The 20,522-nt window shown below is 43.3% G+C and overlaps 1 protein-coding gene across 12 annotated transcripts in view; it reads left to right on the top strand.

Moving 5' to 3' along the window:
* NAV1 (neuron navigator 1) overlaps positions 1–20,522 on the top strand; it is a 950,201-nt gene that overhangs the window by 917,834 nt on the left and 11,845 nt on the right. For all 12 annotated transcript variants that reach the window (XM_069238908.1, XM_069238913.1, XM_069238909.1 and 9 more), the window contains 3 exons: positions 8,708–8,904; positions 10,237–10,355; positions 14,224–14,421. In XM_069238908.1, coding sequence (XP_069095009.1) covers positions 8,708–8,904; positions 10,237–10,355; positions 14,224–14,421 — 514 coding nt within the window. The remainder of the gene's footprint in view (positions 1–8,707; positions 8,905–10,236; positions 10,356–14,223; positions 14,422–20,522) is intronic.

Genomic DNA, 20,522 nt, shown 5'->3' on the forward strand with positions numbered 1-20,522 from the left:
GATGGCCTTTCCAGGTTCTTCCACTTAGAAAATGAAGACTCTCTTGGGAAAGGTTAGTCTCATCCTCTTTCGTTTGGGGGGGGGTTGTGTAAGGAAATGCCTCCTTGGCATGGTTGCCCCCTGACTTTTTGCCTTTGCTGATGCTATGTTTACAATTGAAAGTGTGCTGAGGCCTGCTAACCAGGCCCCAGCACCAGTGTTCTTTCCCTAACCTGTACTTTTGTATCCACAATTGGCAGACCCTGGCATCCAGATAAGTCCCTTGTAACTGGTACTTCTGGTACCAAGGGCCCTGATGCCAAGGAAGGTCTCTAAGGGCTGCAGCATGTCTTATGCCACCCTGGAGACCTCTCACTCAGCACAGACACACTGCTTGCCAGCTTGTGTGTGCTAGTGAGGACAAAACGAGTAAGTCGACATGGCACTCCCCTCAGGGTGCCATGCCAGCCTCTCACTGCCTATGCAGTATAGGTAAGACACCCCTCTAGCAGGCCTTACAGCCCTAAGGCAGGGTGCACTATACCATAGGTGAGGGTACCAGTGCATGAGCCTGGTACCCCTACAGTGTCTAAGCAAAACCTTAGACATTGTAAGTGCAGGGTAGCCATAAGAGTATATGGTCTGGGAGTCTGTCAAACACGAACTCCACAGCACCATAATGGCTACACTGAAAACTGGGAAGTTTGGTATCAAACTTCTCAGCACAATAAATGCACACTGATGCCAGTGTACATTTTATTGTAAAATACACCACAGAGGGCACCTTAGAGGTGCCCCCTGAAACTTAACCGACTATCTGTGTAGGCTGACTAGTTTTAGCAGCCTGCCACAAACCGAGACATGTTGCTGGCCCCATGGGGAGAGTGCCTTTGTCACTCTGAGGCCAGTAACAAAGCCTGCACTGGGTGGAGATGCTAACACCTCCCCCAGGCAGGAGTTGTCACACCTGGCGGTGAGCCTCAAAGGCTCACCTCCTTTGTGCCAACCCAGCAGGCCACTCCAGCTAGTGGAGTTGCCCGCCCCCTCCGGCCAGGCCCCACTTTTGGCGGCAAGGCCGGAGAAAATAATGAGAAAAACAAGGAGGAGTCACTGGCCAGTCAGGACAGCCCCTAAGGTGTCCTGAGCTGAAGTGACTCTAACTTTTAGAAATCCTCCATCTTGCAGATGGAGGATTCCCCCAATAGGGTTAGGATTGTGACCCCCTCCCCTTGGGAGGAGGCACAAAGAGGGTGTACCCACCCTCAGGGCTAGTAGCCATTGGCTACTAACCCCCCAGACCTAAACACGCCCTTAAATTTAGTATTTAAGGGCTACCCTGAACCCTAGAAAATGAGATTCCTGCAACTACAAGAAGGACTGCCTAGCTGAAAAACCCCTGCAGAGGAAGACCAGAAGACGACAACTGCCTTGGCTCCAGAAACTCACCGGCCTGTCTCCTGCCTTCCAAAGATCCTGCTCCAGCGACGCCTTCCGAAGGGACCAGCGACCTCGACATCCTCTGAGGACTGCCCCCGCTTCAAAAAGACAAGAAACTCCCGAGGACAGCGGACCTGCTCCAAGAAAAGCTGCAACTTTGTTTCCAGCAGCTTTAAAGATCCCTGCAAGCTCCCCGCAAGAAGCGTGAGACTTGCAACACTGCACCCGGCGACCCCGACTCGGCTGGTGGAGATCCAACACCTCAGGAGGGACCCCAGGACTACTCTGATACTGTGAGTACCAAAACCTGTCCCCCCTGAGCCCCCACAGCGCCGCCTGCAGAGGGAATCCCGAGGCTTCCCCTGACCGCGACTCTTTGAATCCAAAGTCCCGACACCTGGGAGAGACCCTGCACCCGCAGCCCCCAGGACCTGAAGGACCGGACTTTCACTGGAGAAGTGACCCCCAGGAGTCCCTCTCCCTTGCCCAAGTGGAGGTTTCCCCGAGGAATCCCCCCCTTGCCTGCCTGCAGCGCTGAAGAGATCCCGAGATCTCTCATAGACTAACATTGCGAACCCGACGCTTGTTTCTACACTGCACCCGGCCGCCCCCGCGCCGCTGAGGGTGAAATTTCTGTGTGGACTTGTGTCCCCCCCCGGTGCCCTACAAAACCCCCCTGGTCTGCCCTCCGAAGACGCGGGTACTTACCTGCAAGCAGACCGGAACCGGGGCACCCCCTTCTCTCCATTCTAGCCTATGTGTTTTGGGCACCACTTTGAACTCTGCACCTGACCGGCCCTGAGCTGCTGGTGTGGTGACTTTGGGGTTGCTCTGAACCCCCAACGGTGGGCTACCTTGGACCACGAACTGAACCCTGTAAGTGTCTTACTTACCTGGTAAAACTAACAAAAACTTACCTCCCCCAGGAACTGTGAAAATTGCACTAAGTGTCCACTTTTAAAACAGCTATTTGTCAATAACTTGAAAAGTATACATGCAATTTTTATGATTTAAAGTTCCTAAAGTACTTACCTGCAATACCTTTCAAATGAGATATTACATGTAGAATTTGAACCTGTGGTTCTTAAAATAAACTAAGAAAAGATATTTTTCTATACAAAACCTATTGGCTGGATTTGTCTCTGAGTGTGTGTACCTCATTTATTGTCTATTTGTATGTACAACAAATGCTTAACACTACTCCTTGGATAAGCCTACTGCTCGACCACACTACCACAAAATAGAGCATTAGTATTATCTATTTTTACCACTATTTTACCTCTAAGGGGAACCCCTGGACTCTGTGCATGCTATTCCTTACTTTGAAATAGCACATACAGAGCCAACTTCCTACATAGTCCCATTAATTAAGAGTTGCTGTCTGTATTTTTGCATGTTAGGCGGCCAGACAGCTAGTGTGGCTAAATCCACCCCACCCTCAGAAACTAGAGTAGCTTCAGTGTGGACCCTGATTTGCTCTGGGCACACTGTTGATCCCACTTGGAGACTAGCCATACCAGTGTTACCTGGATGGGAGTTTGGAGTGGAACCTTTCTTGGGACAGGCCTTGTCTCCAGTTTGGTGTCCATGCTGTTTACAGCTATGACACCAGGCCTTTTTGGGATCAAAGTTTTTACCCTTGTACCCATTGTTTTGTGAAGAGGCTCTGGGCCCACCCTCCTGTGCAGGTTTTTGGGGGCCTGTAGAAGACTCTTTACTATTTTTAGTTTTGGTTGTCTCATCACCCTTCCCCTGGGGAGTCTTTGTGACCCCTTTCTTTTGGTCACCCCCTGTTGAAGTCTTGGACACCCTTGTCTTGACCCAATGGTCCGCCTTCTTTCCCAATTCTTGGGGAGAAATTGGTCCTAGGTCTACCAGATGCTGATGCAGTTTATCATTGAAACAATTACTCAATAGGTGTTCTTTCACAAATAAATTGTACAGCCCATCATAATTACTTACACCACTGCCTTGAATCCAACCATCTAGTGTTTTCACTGAGTAGTCAACAAAGTCAACCCAGGTCTGGCTCGAGGATTTTTGAGCCCCCCTGAACCTAATCCTGTACTCCTCAGTGGAGAATCCAAAGCCCTCAATCAGGGTACCCTTCATGAGGTCATAAGATTCTGCATCTTTTCCAGAGAGTGTGAGGAGTCTATCCCTACACTTTCCAGTGAACATTTCCCAAAGGAGAGCACCCCAGTGAGATCTGTTCACTTTTCTGGTTACACAAGCCCTCTCAAAAGCTGTGAACCACTTGGTGATGTCATCACCATCTTCAAATTTTGTCACAATCCCTTTGGGGATTTTTAACATGTCAGGAGAATCTCTGACCCTATTTATATTGCTGCCACCATTGATGGGTCCTAGGCCCATCTCTTGTCTTTCCCTTTCTATGGCTAGGAGCTGTCTCTCTAAAGCCAATCTTTTGGCCATCCTGGCTAACAGGAGGTCATCTTCACTGAGAGCATCCTCAGTGATTTCAGAAATGTGGGACCCTCCTGTGAGGGACTCACTATTTCTGACTAACACAGTTGGAGACAGGACTTGAGGGGTCCTGTTCTCCCTATTTAGGACTGGAGGAGGGACATTGGCCTCCAAGTCACTAATTTCTTCCTCTGTGAGGTCATCATCAGAGGGGTTGGCTTTTTCAAACTCTGCCAACAGCTCCTGGAGCTGAATTTTGGTAGGTCTGGAGCCAATGGTTATTTTTTTGATATTACAGAGAGACCTTAGCTCCCTCATCTTAAGATGGAGGTAAGGTGTGGTGTCGAGTTCCACCACCTGCATCTCTGTATCAGACATTATTCTGCTAAGAGTTGGGATACTTTTTTAAGAATCTAAAACTGTTTCTAGAATCTAATTCAAACTTTTAACAAACTTTTAAACTCTAAAAAGACAATGCTAAACAGGGACTTAACACACAAGGCCCTAGCAGGACTTTTAAGAATTTAGAAAACTTTCAAATTGCAAAAATGAATTTCTAATGACAATTTTGGAATTTGTCGTGTGGTCAGGTATTGGCTGAGTAGTCCAGCAAATGCAAAGTCTTGTACCCCACCGCTGATCCACCAATGTAGGAAGTTGGCTCTGTATGCACTATTTCAAAGTAAGGAATAGTATGCACAGAGTCCAAGGGTTCCCCTTAGAGGTAAGATAGTGGCAAAAAGAGATAATACTAATGCTCTATTTTGTGGTAGTGTGGTCGAGCAGTAGGCTTATCCAAGGAGTAGTGTTAAGCATTTGTTGTACATACACATAGACAATAAATGAGGTACACACACTGAGACAAATCCAGCCAATAGGTTTTTATATAGAAAAATATCTTTTCTTAGTTTATTTTAAGAACCACAGGTTCAAATTCTACATGTAATATCTCATTCGAAAGGTATTGCAGGTAAGTACTTTAGGAACTTCAAATCATCAAAATTGCATGTATACTTTTCAAGTTATTGACAAATAGCTGTTTTAAAAGTGGACACTTAGTGCAATTTTCACAGTTCCTAGGGGAGGTAAGTATTTGTTAGGTTAACCAGGTAAGTAAGACACTTACAGGGCTTAGTTCTTGGTCCAAGGTAGCCCACCGTTGGGGGTTCAGAGCAACCCCAAAGTCACCACACCAGCAGCTCAGGGCCGGTCAGGTGCAGAGTTCAAAGTGGTGCCCAAAACGCATAGGCTAGAATGGAGAGAAGGGGGTGCCCCGGTTCCGGTCTGCTTGCAGGTAAGTACCCGCGTCTTCGGAGGGCAGACCAGGGGGGTTTTGTAGGGCACCGGGGGGGACACAAGCCCACACAGAAATTTCACCCTCAGCGGCGCGGGGGCGGCCGGGTGCAGTGTAGACACAAGCGTCGGGTTTGCAATGTTAGTCTATGAGAGATCTCGGGATCTCTTCAGCGCTGCAGGCAGGCAAGGGGGGGATTCCTCGGGGAAACCTCCACTTGGGCAAAGGAGAGGGACTCCTGGGGGTCACTTCTCCCGTGAAAGTCCGGTCCTTCAGGTCCTGGGGGCTGCGGGTGCAGGGTCTCTCCCAGGCGTCGGGACTTTAGGTTCAAAGAGTCGCGGTCAGGGGAAGCCTCGGGATTCCCTCTGCAGGCGGCGCTGTGGGGGCTCAGGGGGGACAGGTTTTGGTACTCACAGTATCAGAGTAGTCCTGGGGTCCCTCCTGAGGTGTTGGATCGCCACCAGCCGAGTCGGGGTCGCCGGGTGCAGTGTTGCAAGTCTCACGCTTCTTGCGGGGAGCTTGCAGGGTTCTTTAAAGTTGCTGGAAACAAAGTTGCAGCTTTTCTTGGAGCAGGTCCGCTGTCCTCGGGAGTTTCTTGTCTTTTCGAAGCAGGGGCAGTCCTCAGAGGATGTCGAGGTCGCTGGTCCCTTTGGAAGGCGTCGCTGGAGCAGGATCTTTGGAAGGCAGGAGACAGGCCGGTGAGTTTCTGGAGCCAAGGCAGTTGTCGTCTTCGGGTCTTCCGCTGCAGGGGTTTTCAGCTGGGCAGTCCTTCTTCTTGTAGTTGCAGGAATCTGATTTTCTAGGGTTCAGGGTAGCCCTTAAATACTAAATTTAAGGGCGTGTTTAGGTCTGGGGGGTTAGTAGCCAATGGCTACTAGCCCTGAGGGTGGGTACACCCTCTTTGTGCCTCCTCCCAAGGGGAGGGGGTCACAATCCTAACCCTATTGGGGGAATCCTCCATCTGCAAGATGGAGGATTTCTAAAAGTTAGAGTCACTTCAGCTCAGGACACCTTAGGGGCTGTCCTGACTGGTCAGTGACTCCTCCTTGTTTTTCTCATTATATTCTCCGGCCTTGCCGCCAAAAGTGGGGCCTGGCCGGAGGGGGCGGGCAACTCCACTAGCTGGAGAGTCCTGCTGGGCTGGCACAAAGGAGGTGAGCCTTTGAGGCTCACCGCCAGGTGTGACAATTCCTGCCTGGGGGAGGTGTTAGCATCTCCACCCAGTGCAGGCTTTGTTACTGGCCTCAGAGTGACAAAGGCACTCTCCCCATGGGGCCAGCAACATGTCTCGGTTTGTGGCAGGCTGCTAAAACTAGTCAGCCTACACAGATAGTCGGTTAAGTTTCAGGGGGCACCTCTAAGGTGCCCTCTGTGGTGTATTTTACAATAAAATGTACACTGGCATCAGTGTGCATTTATTGTGCTGAGGAGTTTGATACCAAACTTCCCAGTTTTCAGTGTAGCCATTATGGTGCTGTGGAGTTCGTGTTTGACAGACTCCCAGACCATATACTCTTATGGCTACCCTGCACTTACAATGTCTAAGGTTTTGTTTAGACACTGTAGGGGTACCATGCTCATGCACTGGTACCCTCACCTATGGTATAGTGCACCCTGCCTTAGGGCTGTAAGGCCTGCTAGAGGGGTGTCTTACCTATACTGCATAGGCAGTGAGAGGCTGGCATGGCACCCTGAGGGGAGTGCCATGTCGACTTACTCGTTTTGTCCTCACTAGCACACACAAGCTGGCAAGCAGGGTGTCTGTGCTGAGTGAGAGGTCTCCAGGGTGGCATAAGACATGCTGCAGCCCTTAGAGACCTTCCTTGGCATCAGGGCCCTTGGTACTAGAAGTACCAGTTACAAGGGACTTATCTGGATGCCAGGGTCTGCCAATTGTGGATACAAAAGTACAGGTTAGGGAAAGAACACTGGTGCTGGGGCCTGGTTAGCAGGCCTCAGCACACTTTCAATTGTAAACATAGCATCAGCAAAGGCAAAAAGTCAGGGGGCAACCATGCCAAGGAGGCATTTCCTTACAGTCACATATTATGAAGTTTCATTGTGAAGACGAGTACCAAAATAATGTTTTTAAACAAATGCACTTTCACTTTCTAAATGTACTGATACATAGAATAAGGGACAATGGTAGCAATGACAACCGTGTGAATCAGTGCTGCTTCATACACACGTTTCTGTCACTTTAAAAAGGAGCACAGTCACTTTAAGAGAGCACTTCTCAGGAGATCATACTTGATCTAAATGAGAGATCAGTATTATGCAGAGATTACTTGTGAGGGAAGGTTGTACCACGCAATATGAAAAAATGAGAATGTAGCAATTTATTTATTCTAGCATAATACTTGTGATGGTATTCATAAATATTAATTAGCATATTTGGCTAAAATAAATTATTGCATACGTAGTCATGGATACAAAGCAGCTTGCATGTCATGGTGAAATCAACAATACTGTTTTATTAAGATAAGTTTAGTTATTTAAAAAAAAAGGTAAAAGCTTTGATAATGATGACCTCCACTGCTTAAATGCAGTAGTAAAAACAACACAACAATATCAAATGTTTTCAGTATTGGAAATGATACGAAGGTCTGTACTTTACAAATGTAATTATGTTACAGAGACGTGTTAGTGTGTGAACTACAAGAAATCAATTTGATATTAGCGTGGTCAGAACAATTGAGACGTGTAAAGGTTTATAAAGCTCTAATGTGTTTTCGGTTTCTGTTAATGGGAGGGGCGGTACACTTGCACTGTTTGAAGTTCATGGCCAGTTAAAGGCTTCGGCTGAAATACGTCGCCATGTTTTTTGTATGGCACCCACTCGAAAGCTTGATTTAATAAAATAAGTGCATGAGTATGGAGAAACTGCTCTCGGTTGAGACGCCATTTTTCTGATGAAATCGCTCTTGGCCCAGGAGGTGAAGCAGGGCTGGGGGGATGTGACCTGAGGAGAAAATTGAAGTTTGGATGCTTTAAAGGGTGTTCAAATCAGATGAATTAAAATTATCCCCCTTCATAATAGCTAGAAATAGTTAAAATAATAATTTGTCGAATATTATTGTTAATCAGAGTATTAAAAGTATTCATGGTATCACTGAGGTAGTTTATGAATCAGAACGTAAAATGTTTTGAATGAGTGAAAATATTAAAACTAAATTGAACTCGGAGTTTATATTATCACTGACTGTAAAGTGCTGTGTAAATTATTGACATCTGTATCGTCCACATCTTGAGGCACAAAAACATTTGAATATTTTCATGTGATTTGTATAGAATTAAGGCTGTTAATGTAAGGTTTTGAAGCCCCTGATGGCTTCTGAAGTGAAAGCTTAACTTTATTTATAAATTCCCCATTTTGAGTCTTCAAGATGGGTACATAGTCTCCTACGTTAATGAATACATTAATTTGAACAGTTTTTCATCTAGTCCTTGCTAGCCAGCTCTGCATTTCTTCCATTGTGGAACTATATTCTTGAATGTGTTTGTGTGTATGTAAGAGAAAGAGACTCTGAATCTTTCAGGTGCTGTAATGAATTTGTGACTTTTCCACAGAATGCTTACTTTCTCCAACAACGTGGAACCTGCCAACGGCTTTCTTGTTCGTTACCTCCGTCGGAAGCTTCTAGAATCAGACAGTGACATTAATGCCAACAAGGAGGAGCTTCTCAGGGTCTTGGACTGGGTTCCAAAGCTCTGGTATCACCTGCACACATTCCTGGAAAAGCACAGCACATCTGATTTCCTCATTGGTAAGTGGTTTCCATGCCTGTGAACATGTTTTTCTTAAGGGCAGGGCAGCAGTGCTCTTGGCCTGGGCTTTTTAGGGGACTGTTCTCTGGCTACACCATGTATTTGCATATTAAAACTCAGGTTCTGACCTGTCCCTTTGAGAGCTAATTCAGTAGGACCTGTAGATGGTCACACATTCTCTGTATGCCTTCTCCTCTGTACATGCTATCCTAATAATTAGCTGTTCCTTGAACCGGAAACCAAAGATCCAAACATTGTGTCTCCAACCCCACAAACACTTCAGATGTGTCTGCATAAGCGAAAGTGAAGCTGAAGTTAAAGTGAACTGTCTGCACATAAACATTATTTAAACATTGTACGCTGGCAGCACCGTGAAAGGGCATAGAATGTGACAGCAGAAGGCTGCATCTATATTTCTTAACCATTTGCACCTACACTTCCTGCCATCCACTGCCCCGTTCTAATATCACGCCCCAGTGTTTACCTCAAATCTTCATTGACACTACCAGCAAGAGACAGTAGCTGAAAGATTCCTCTTCCAGAGAAATGGACTGACTGAAGCTGATTTCATTAACCTTTTTCCTAGTTAAACATGGACAAAGAAATTGTATTTCATTACTACATTTATTAAGCACTATATAAAACTATTACCAATATTTCAATATTATTATTGCTAATTCTGTCTCCTTAAGCTATTGGTACTGCTTTTCCCAATCGTACTACTATAGTTCTGTACCTATTGCCATTACTGTAACTACTGACAATATTTGTAGTACAACGAGTACTATTAATACTACTGTATCTACTGGTTCCACTAATACTATTGAAGCCATTACTCTGTGTCCTGTTACTCAAGCACTGTACCAAGTACTATTACTAGTGCTGTTTTACTAATGGTATTACCTTTACGATGAGTTCTACCATTACTACTGTTACATGTCTAGTTATCCTACTATAAGTACTTCTTCCATAAGTAATGTAATTTTTCAAAGCTACATGTTGTACCTCTAGTCCTGTAACAATTACTGATATTGCAATTTTTTCCTTCTACTGCTGCGCCTAGCACTTTTGATATCACATCTAGCACTACTTGATAAATGAGACTCTTCCATTGAGCCTATGTTTTAAAATTGGACATGCACCGGTTATTCTTCACTGGATTGCCATGATACTGTTTTCCAAGATCTCAGCACAGTGGGATCACACCAGCCCATTCACTGCTGGGTAGCTCTGTAGCAGTGCGCTCCAACATTTCACTTGACATAATCTTTCCCTTCGACCATGTGTGTCTCTTCCTTACAACCAAAGCATGTTGTTGTCTCATCTCTCAGGGCCCTGTTTCTTCCTGTCCTGTCCAATTGGGGTTGAAGATTTCCGTGTTTGGTTTATCGACCTGTGGAATAATTCCATCATACCGTACCTGCAGGAAGGTGCAAAAGATGGCATTAAGGTATGTCACAGAGAATACAAACATGGTGACGGATGCAAAATGAAAAATGTACATTGCTATATCTTTCTCACTCGTTATTTATTTCTCCCACTTGCATTTTTGCACTGATTTGTCATGTTGTTACTTGGATTCTATTTCAGTTGAAAAGTGTTAAAACCTCTGCTTTGTCCTACAAACCCTCTTGGCTAATGTTTTCGTTTTCGTATGGGTCAGCCCTCCTCCCCCACACCTACCCATGTAAATTCCTTAGGATAACTGTGCTTACATACAAACTAAGTCTTATCAGTCATGTGGAGTAGATTGGGCATCTAGCTTCATGTCATCACGGTCACTATGCCTGCACTTCTGGTCTGTTGTGTGACCGTTATGGGTGTTGAAGTCTTTTGGCCTGATTTATACTGTAGAGGGCATCCCGTTGTCCATCAGAGGGGAGAGGTCTTTCCTGTATCACCTTGGCTGGACTGCCATTCACCATATTGAGATACCTGCTGGCCCTGCAGAGATCTCTGTGCTTTTAAGGAAGCAGCTAACACAGTGGCTTCTCTGAAGGCACTGAAAGTTTGGTGAGTGGCCACCATATTTCAGAGAACCGCTCCCCAAGCTTTTTTGTTTTCCAGAAACAGTCACCTAAACTTGGAATTTATGAAAAACAAAACATAAATGACCCTGACACTTTGGGAGCTTTTTACCAGGATGTAGGAGGCATTTTTATTTTCGTTCCATTCCGAACCACATGTTTTAGCAGATGGTGTACTCTGACATGTTTGTGCTGACGTACCATGTCCACCAAATTCTAAATCAGGCCATTAGTTTCGTTCAATTGGACTATTTAGACTAAAGCACCTGTAGCAATGTTTGTGATTAGAAAGCAGTGTCTCGGATGACTTGGACTCAGGTGGCCTCTATAGCAGTGAAGGTTCACTGTAGGCTGAGTTGTGATCTCAGGTGATCTGGAGCATCCTACAGTTGAGGGCTTCAAGAGTTGTTTCTTGTGAATGGTTTCTAACACTTTACAACAAAATACTGACATGGATGCCTAAGTAGGTTTTCTCCTCATTGCGTGAAGAGTTTTTCTACCAAATGCTACTCAATTACATTTCTTGGAGTACTGTAAAGAATCCTACAGGTAAGGACTAGGTTGATTGTCCCAAGTGAATATTGTGGTGTGGTTGTGCAGATGAAGTCTGGAGTGCAACATATCTGAGTAGTATGTAGTGTTCTCACTAGTGAGGATTTGACTTTGTTGTCTCCCAGGCAGTGTGAAGTACACTTGTAAGCAGGAATTGTAGCGGTAATTTCCTTTGAGAGATCTGAAGGTCCCTTACAGGCCGGTGGTGGTGTGGTTGTTTCTTGTGATTGATTGAGCCCTTGTTCAAGTATAGGTTGGAAAATGTATTCTCTTTTATACTAACGTGGTGGTCATCTCTTCTGAGTGTCTGGATGGTTGCCTTGTAGTTGCGTGTCTTTAAACTCATTAAGGCAATGTACATAATAAATAACTCTATCTCTGGTATTTGCAGCATATGAACTGTTAGTTGAATCTCAAATTATTCATAATAGCATCTATGTATATCGTATCATATATCATCCTGCAATAAAGTTAACTTTATAATTATTACTGGCAGATAAAATACTGGTGCTTTATTAATATAGCTAAGTAAAATTATTTTAACATAATTTTGTCCCGTGTATATTAGAAGTTGACAAGTACCCTGGTTTTCTTACGTCCCGAGCCTGATGCGAGTGAAACGCAACAAAGCTGTCAAACGTTGGGACAATGAGAAGTGCATACAGGGTATAGGAATAGCGCGTCACCCATACTGGTTATCATTGTATGTTGAGAGCGCTTGTTCTGGGGAAACACAGCTCAGGATTTGGAATGGGACCCCATAGCTGGGGTTGTCTGCATTAGTGGGAATTTATCAATACCAAGAGGATCCCTTCTGACAACCATGAATTAGCAAAGAATTTTAAAAAAATGTTTTCCAGCCAGTACCTTGAAGTTTACATGCATCACTCTGATTCCGGTTCATGGCTAACTGTGCTATAGTTAAAGGATTGTGACTAAGGGCTGCAAGTAACTGGAGCATTTCTTTCTCTTACCGGGACGGTGACACACTGAGCTCTTTATCTGGCATACAAACGTATAATCTGCTTGTTGGATGCTGTGCTTTGCAGCAGGCACATTGACCCCCCTTGGTTCTTTGCAGAGAGTTGGAACTGTGACTGGATGGAACGTTAATCGCTGCAGGGGGTGCACTGGTTGCCAAGATTGCCTTCCCATGATTGTCACCCCCTGAAGATTACTGGCCACATGAGGATACCTGGGGCAGGTGCATTTGGCACCTTAAGAACATAATAAATCCAGCGTCCCCCGAGCTTGCAGCCTGGTGCGTCGGCAATAGCTGCGCCACCCTAAAACTGCCACTGCTTGCCCCTCTTGAACTGTTTCAGGCCCCCGCACCACGTGCAGCAGTCTTTGGCAGGCTATGTTTTCGGCGAGCTCAGATGTCAGACATTGCAGTGTTGTGAGTTCGAAGCACTCGCTGTTAGTCAAAAGTGAGGCCTAAGCACTTGCACAAACTACTAGAGAAAGACATTCCGAGAGCGGCTGCACACAAAATGGCACCTCTCTAGCGCGGTAAATGAGGTGACTTTAGTCTTTGAGAGACGAAGATCAGGGAGGAAGGAGACTGTACAGTTTTCCATGACTTCCAAGTAAGCTTTTAGAGAAGCTACTCAAACTGCTGCCCTCAACACTCTAAGGTAAAGCTTGGTATTATAAGTCATTGATGGATGGAATTATTGGATCTCAGAAGCTGTATGCAGAGTCAACAACCTGAGTGATAGGTCAGATGACCCCCTATGAACAAAAACGTGTTTTTTTTTTTTTTTTTTATGTGCCGAAGGGATCACCTTAATAGACCGGATTACATCACTGCATCAGTGGCATTTATTTAAATTGATAGTTTTTAAATATGAATTTATTAGCTACATTATGCCCATCCTTCCCCAACCCAGACAATAACACCATTTGTGAACTACTGCACTATGACAAGTCATTTGTCAAGTACAGCCTATATTTGGTCAAAAGTTTTGTCCTACATTGAACAACCTTTGTAGCCCATTAAATTATACACAAGAGGTTTTTGTACAGCCTGAACTTCCATATTTGATGCTCTCATACGTGATAATGAAGAGAACGGGCGCTCTTGGAAATATAATATATACCTAGAATCATACCATTTTGTCAAACTACGAAGCTGGCACTGGCCCCAGATTCTCTGGTTTCCTACTGTGCAGTTCTGCCTCTGGTTATCTTTTTCTTCTATTTTACATCAAAGCTTAGTGCTTTGATTTTAATTCTTCGCACATAAGGTTAGAATGTTGGTAGCAGGCAGAAGGTACGTGAAAGCCTGGTTTATTTTGGATCTCAAACTGAGACAAAACCAGTCATTTGGCTCAAGCCTTCTGTCTCTTGACCACATCTATTTTACAATGCTATGCATGTAGCATAACTCCTCATGATTTAGGATACTCTTTCAGATTTCTAAAAATATTCAAAAATATGCATCAAAATTGGTTTGTAAACCTTATTGATTTTTCACCAAAATTAGCTTTAAAAAGCACCTGTTGCCCCTCTTTGTTTTACACATTTCAAACTATCTTATGTCATTCTGGCTCGCCCCCTTCACTTGCTAACTTTAACTCACCCCCAACATTTACTTCCTGCCTCTTTCAAAAGTCACCAGAGCAGCCCTCAGTGTTAGAATTTCTAATGTAGAACTAACTTTCCTTTGATTGCTATCAGGTTACCATCACCTCTGTTAAAAAATTTAAATTCTAAAACCTAATCTTTTCTCTTTAGGTGCATGGACAGAAAGCAGCATGGGAAGATCCCGTAGAGTGGGTGAGAGACACACTGCCATGGCCCTCTGCTCAACAGGACCAGTCTAAGCTGTACCACCTGCCCCCACCCACCGTTGTACCCCACAGCAGCACCTCACCTGCAGAAGAAAGGACCACAAAAGACGCCACGCCAAACTCGTTAGACACAGACCCTCTGGTTAGTACAGATGGTGAATGCTTCATTTTTGGTGTATCCCAGCAAGGGCACTGCAGTCAAATTTGAAAATGCAGTGTTAAGTTTGGTGTCATTGTTCTGGGATAATAGAGGCAGAATTCTGTGATTAGTTTATTTTCTAGCTAGAGCTTTGTTACTAAGTTCAATATGGTGAACGTGAATTTCATAGGCTAACAGTTGCAAATCCACAACATATAATCATTTCTAATCAACAACCTAAGATATCATTTTTACAGTCTGAAGAGTATTAGAGATTTACAGGTTGTACCTAATTCTGCTATCTATTGGTTGAGCTCAGAAATGTATTTTAATATCATGGAAACTCAAAATGTGTGTGTTTACCCTCAGCACAACCGAAGTAAATGTATCGACCTGAAGCCCACAATGTTCCACACCCTGCATGCCACCATTGGGTTTTCCCCAGCTCCCCCGAACCCCAACATCATAAACCGATCATATGACAAAAGGAGCATGACTTTTTAAGGCCTGAGCATTTTCAAGGGAGTTTTACTATAGAACGCAGCCATAGAGCTGATAAGAGAATGACTCCAAAACGGTAAATGCTTGTGGCATCTCCCCATATTTTTGATGTTTGTTGTGGATAAAATGGCCTTTTATGTTTTTTTCTACTGTTTCATTGGAGATTCTTAGGACTATTCATCCACAAACTTTGTAGTCTTGTTCTTCCGTGAGACCACAACAACTCTGGGGCAGGTATTTTGTACATGTACATGAAGCATTTATAGAGAGAGATTCTGAGCAGTGGTGCCTGGGTTTAGATTTTATCCACTTTTCTGAAACTGCACAACAAGCTTACCCAGTGAATCCAAATCTTAAAACAGGACCATGAAAGACACAGAGTACATAAGAGGTTCATAAACAGATACTTGGAGACACATTGGTATTTCAAGCCAACCTCAATGGATTTTCACAAAACCCTCTGTCATTTTGGCTATTCCTGAGGCTCCAGAGACCATCTCCCAAGCCACAGAGAATTGTGTAAAGGGGATGAAAAGAGACTTTAAACAAATGATAAGATCTGTGTAACCTAGCATCGAAATCGGTCTTGTGGGAAAGAACTACTTCAGTCCTTCTGCACGATACAACCTTGAGACAGAACTACTTATGAGCTTGTTCAGAAATGGGTTCTTTAGGGTGAAAAGGATATAATTGTGGACTGAACATAATCTAATGCCTTGTATTTCAAGCATCCTTTTACCAAAGAGGGCACATTTACTTTTGTGGAGGCATTAAAAACTACATCTTGGCCTCGGAATCATACCAAAATAATTCTAGAAAAGGATCAGGGTCTACAAAGGACTTATCTTCTATACTGGTAAGACTGGATCTACAAGTAACCTTGGAGGGTGCTGCAAATGACATAGACCTAACTTTGCAGTATAAACTGCATAATTCTGCAATCTAGTGGTTGGATCTGTGTATCTTTTTTTAAACCCACACTTTGTACTTCAGGTGTCAGCCGTTGGTGTAGTCTCAGCTTGCATATAAAGAAGCACCAAAACTTCTAAGAGGAGCATAAACTAGTGTATAAGGGTTGCCAAGGTAAATGAGGATATTGTTGCTTACCCAATAAGATGAGGTCACTACATAATACACATTAAAACAGAAGGCAGGCTTGCTTTATAGTGTTGAGGTGAAAGAGAAGGAATGGTGCTTTTGTTTCTACTTGAATAAACTCCATCACAGAGAGCTCACCTTTCTAACTATGCGCCCTCAGTGCTGTAGACAGGCGAAGCAAATTCCGCAAGGCCTGTTAGAACAGGATCTAAGACAGCAAAGATAGAATAAAAGTAGGATGACACCTGAGGAAGGTACCACTGGGAGAAAGTAGGGATCTTGACAGTGAGACCGCCAACAGCAACTGATGGAGTCAGAAACCACAACAAGTTGCTAAAGGCAGCACCATCTACACAAGTAATTCAACAGTGGACTGTGCAGGACGGATCAGACGCAAGCACCACATGTGCACCATAACACAGAGGGGAAGGCCACTGGAATTACGTGGCACGGGAGGGCAGGATTCAGTCAATTATATGACAAAAAAAGCTAATTATGTGGTGTAATGCAGCACAATTTGTGATTGTATTACTTAATTGTTTTTTTTTTTTTTTAGTTTTTACACTGTTTGGGCATAGGATGCATCTCTTTAATACCAGTTAAACACCCAACTATAGCAGTAAGCAACAGAAAGGTGGCCAGACAACCTTTGGCAAAGGGCCTTCCATAGTGCGGCAACACATATTGTTGTGGTTTTGGTAACTTTTGAACCGTTTGAGCTAGAAACAATGCTTTTTGTTAAAATCTGCAGAACATGCAATAGATGACGGATTATGTGGCAAATGAGGCAAATCTATAATATAAATGCATCTATAAAAGTAGAAAACACTGCGGATGCACAATCTCACAATTACAGTGGCCAAGGCAGAGGATCAGGGGACAAGAATGGCAGATGTAGAGAATGGAAGCTTTGTAGTAGACATCCTGCAGCTGTTTTGGCCAACAGGACTTGAGTGGCCACGTGGAGAAGGGAGGGCACATACTATAGACCAGATGTTATTGAGCTTATATAACCCCCGAAAAGTAGGCAGATACCCTTTGGTTATGTTGCACACAGTTAAAAATGTCATATGGTTTACACGTTAAGTGAAAACCTGGTTTCCTCACATGAGATATGGAAAGAAGAATATAATTACAAACCTGTACCACAGCCTCCAGCCTACAGAGAAAGGGATGCTTAGCCAGGCTTAGTAACTGTCACAACAGCCAGGAAAGGTCTATGAAATTGAGTGATTTTTAAGGTCCATTACCTGAAAATGAGAGCAAGAGATTAAATACTGCATGCACGAAATCTAACTTAAAAGCAGGATTTCTCTGCACTTTGTCAATTCCATGGAATTATTATAGAGCTACAGCCCCCTCAAGGGGAAAAAATTGAAGAAATCCAGAAGTCCGTCCTAGAAGAGCACAAAAAGAAAGGTTGTGGTTATTGGGTGTGATTGATGGATGCAGGTGATACGGCCAGCAGTTTGTCTCATTTTTAGGTGACATTCTTTATTATGGGTCTTAGGAATATGGCTGGAAGTGCAGACCCTTCACACTGATCATTATGCCGACACTTTTGTAGACAAGGGCTGGATAATACTGAAGAACTCCTCAAATAAGATACTGAAACGGACAAATCCAGTGATGCACTTGAGCTGAGGTCTTCATTCAGGACCATCATCTGCAGACTTATCTGGGAACTACCATTCAAAACTACCCATCTCCATAAGGACAGGGACAGTCTCGATCATGGGAACACAATTTCTCAAAGTTATGCCTTAATAGGGTAACTCCATCACAAAAACACCTTGCACTGACATGAAGCACTAGTCTAAACATTGATCTGCATTACCCTCCAGCCTCATTCCTCTATACGGTTATGGAACTCCTCATTGACTTGCAGTATCCTTATAGTGCACGGCAGAGTGTACTGTGGCCCTTATATGATTACTCACGGAGATACCGATCGTAAGCCCACAATGACTTACTTCTTGACCACCATTTTAGATTCTTTAAAAAAAAAAATATATATCCTACTGGTTTGGAGATGTTAGAGTTGAGTTCTGAAAGAATATTGCAAAAAGAAGCACTGGAGTCAGCATGAGCCAAGAAATTTAAAAAGCAGAAATGACAAAGTTGCAGGTTGAAATGAAGGCACTCATACTTTTTTTTTTTTTTCATGGGTCCTAGACCAGGCTGATTTCGAACATTGACCGGGGTCTCTTTAACACCATTTTGTACAGGGTCTCAATACATCATGTTATTTACATTTTGCTGTGGTTGTCAACTATTGAAGTCAAAAAATGTTAAATGTAAAGGAAAAAACGTTGTTACACTGCTGCTGTTGATGTTGGAGGGAGCATAAATCTTAAGGGCAAAAATAGGGGGATCATTAAGAGATATATTTAGATCGTTCAGACTAAGGGGACATTTTGGCGAAGAGGGTGAACACTATAATTCATATTTATGCCCCATATGTTCTCTCTGTTGAATCATCCCCCACCACTCTAAAACATTCTTCATGGTAAAAACACTAATCCAGTAGTGCCTTGAAAAGAAGGACTGTTGAAGCTGAAATGCTAAACGTCCAAGTCATCACATACATTAATACTACTGAAGGTTTTATTAATTGAAAGTAAAATGGGGGAAAACACTAGAAAAATTAATTGCATTCAAAGATGTCGAGAACCAAAGATATTAAATATACCAATTGTTTCTCCACACCTAAATGTCAGTCAAGACATTCTCCATCTCAACATCAAGACAGCCAATGAATCATCAAATAAGTCATGCTGAGAGATCTTCGATGTCTTAAACAAACCAGATGTTAGAGCTTTATTGAATTGTTACTCCTCTGGGTTAGGACACTAAGAGGGATAGAATAAAATCGTCAACTCGGCTTCGAAAGATGATTGAGGATAAAAAGTTGCGACTAAAAAGTGATTCAGGGTAGCTGAGAGTGACAGAAATAAAAATGTTCTCTAGAGTGGGTTGAGCTCCTTTATTAAAAAAAGATGCAGTTTTTCAAGGAAGCTTAGTCTACTTCTACTATGCCATGACAATAACAGGTCAAAAGATCTAGGGAGGAGTTAGAAAAATTAAACAAAAAAGTAGCACTCAGACAACATCTTAACAGGACGAACAAGGTTTAGAAGAACAAAGGGTCTTCAAAAATAATACATTGGAAAACCCACAGGATCTGACTGAAGACACTACATATGATCTGCAAGAGAAGGATGAAATAATTTGGCAGGAGTTGGGTAAAGACTCGCTAACATGGGGGTTGAATTTGTACGGAAGCAAGACTGTCTGTCACTTATTATAAGCACATCTCCTTTATGTACGATCATCTATAACCTTTGGAGTGTGGCTGGAGGAGGAACAGTTGAATTTCTGTTTCTTCAACACCATCACAAAGGAAAAAAAATTCTTACCTATGTTGCTTGCATTCATTAATCTAAAGAGGTTTTTAAAAGCTCAGTACCTGCCAAAGCTGTAATTCAACAAATTAAGGAAAACATTTAAGACTTCCACAAATGACTAACAGTACGGTAAATCACACGTGGATAAAAATTAATTAATGGTACCTGCAGTAGGCCACAAAATGGAAAGTGTAGCCACAATATAATGGTCACTGCAAACTCCAATGATATACTCAACAGGTATGCCCATAAGCAGTGAACTGAGATACCAGACCCAGTAAACTTTCCAAAGGAATATCAAAAGAAAGGTCAAATTCTGGTTGAAGGTGGACAAATTACTGCGAACATGTCATGTTTGAATTCTGCTGACATGGCTGACAATTGTCAAGCAGGTGCTGTTCTAAGAATACATACTTGACTGTGTACTTCTTTAAAGTCAAGGTGCAGTCTAATGTGAATGGCATTTGATTAACCAAAGAACATTTGTTTGGGCCTCCAGTAGATGACAAATTAAAATATATGACAAAAACAAATGCACTGCAAAATCCATGGGGAACTTACAGCCAAGAGGTTACTACAAAAGATGATTTGCTGCTGAAGGAAGAGATAAAGATAGAGTTTCAGCATCAACCATTCTTACTTTCAGTTGTAAGGGTCAAATGTTATCTTTGAACCTGTAGGGCAGTGGAAGCAAGTTACAACTTCACACAAACAACATTTTTGTGAACAAGGCAAAGGAAAGGTCAAGTATTTCAAGAATCAGATAGCTCAAAGTGACTCATTCAGGACATTTCCATAATGTATAAAACCTGCATGGGGCAGAACCAAAAATTGCATAAACAGTGGGAGTCCATAATAACTGACAAGTTGGTAGTGAACATAGTTAAAAAGGGTTATTGTGTAGTGTTCATCACAAAACAAGCAACAATACTGTCAAAGTGCCAAAATTACAAGCAAGAATACAACTGCCTCTTACCATAGGAGAAATGAGCACTACTCCAAAAGGGAGCAATAGAGCAAATACCTCCAGAGGAAACGGATGGAAGAAATTATTTAGTTCCGAATATCCGACAAGACTTCACACTCCGACCTAAAAAC

Source organism: Pleurodeles waltl, chromosome 6 (genome assembly GCF_031143425.1).
Source record: "Pleurodeles waltl isolate 20211129_DDA chromosome 6, aPleWal1.hap1.20221129, whole genome shotgun sequence".
In the NCBI taxonomy this organism is placed as follows: domain Eukaryota; kingdom Metazoa; phylum Chordata; class Amphibia; order Caudata; family Salamandridae; genus Pleurodeles; species Pleurodeles waltl.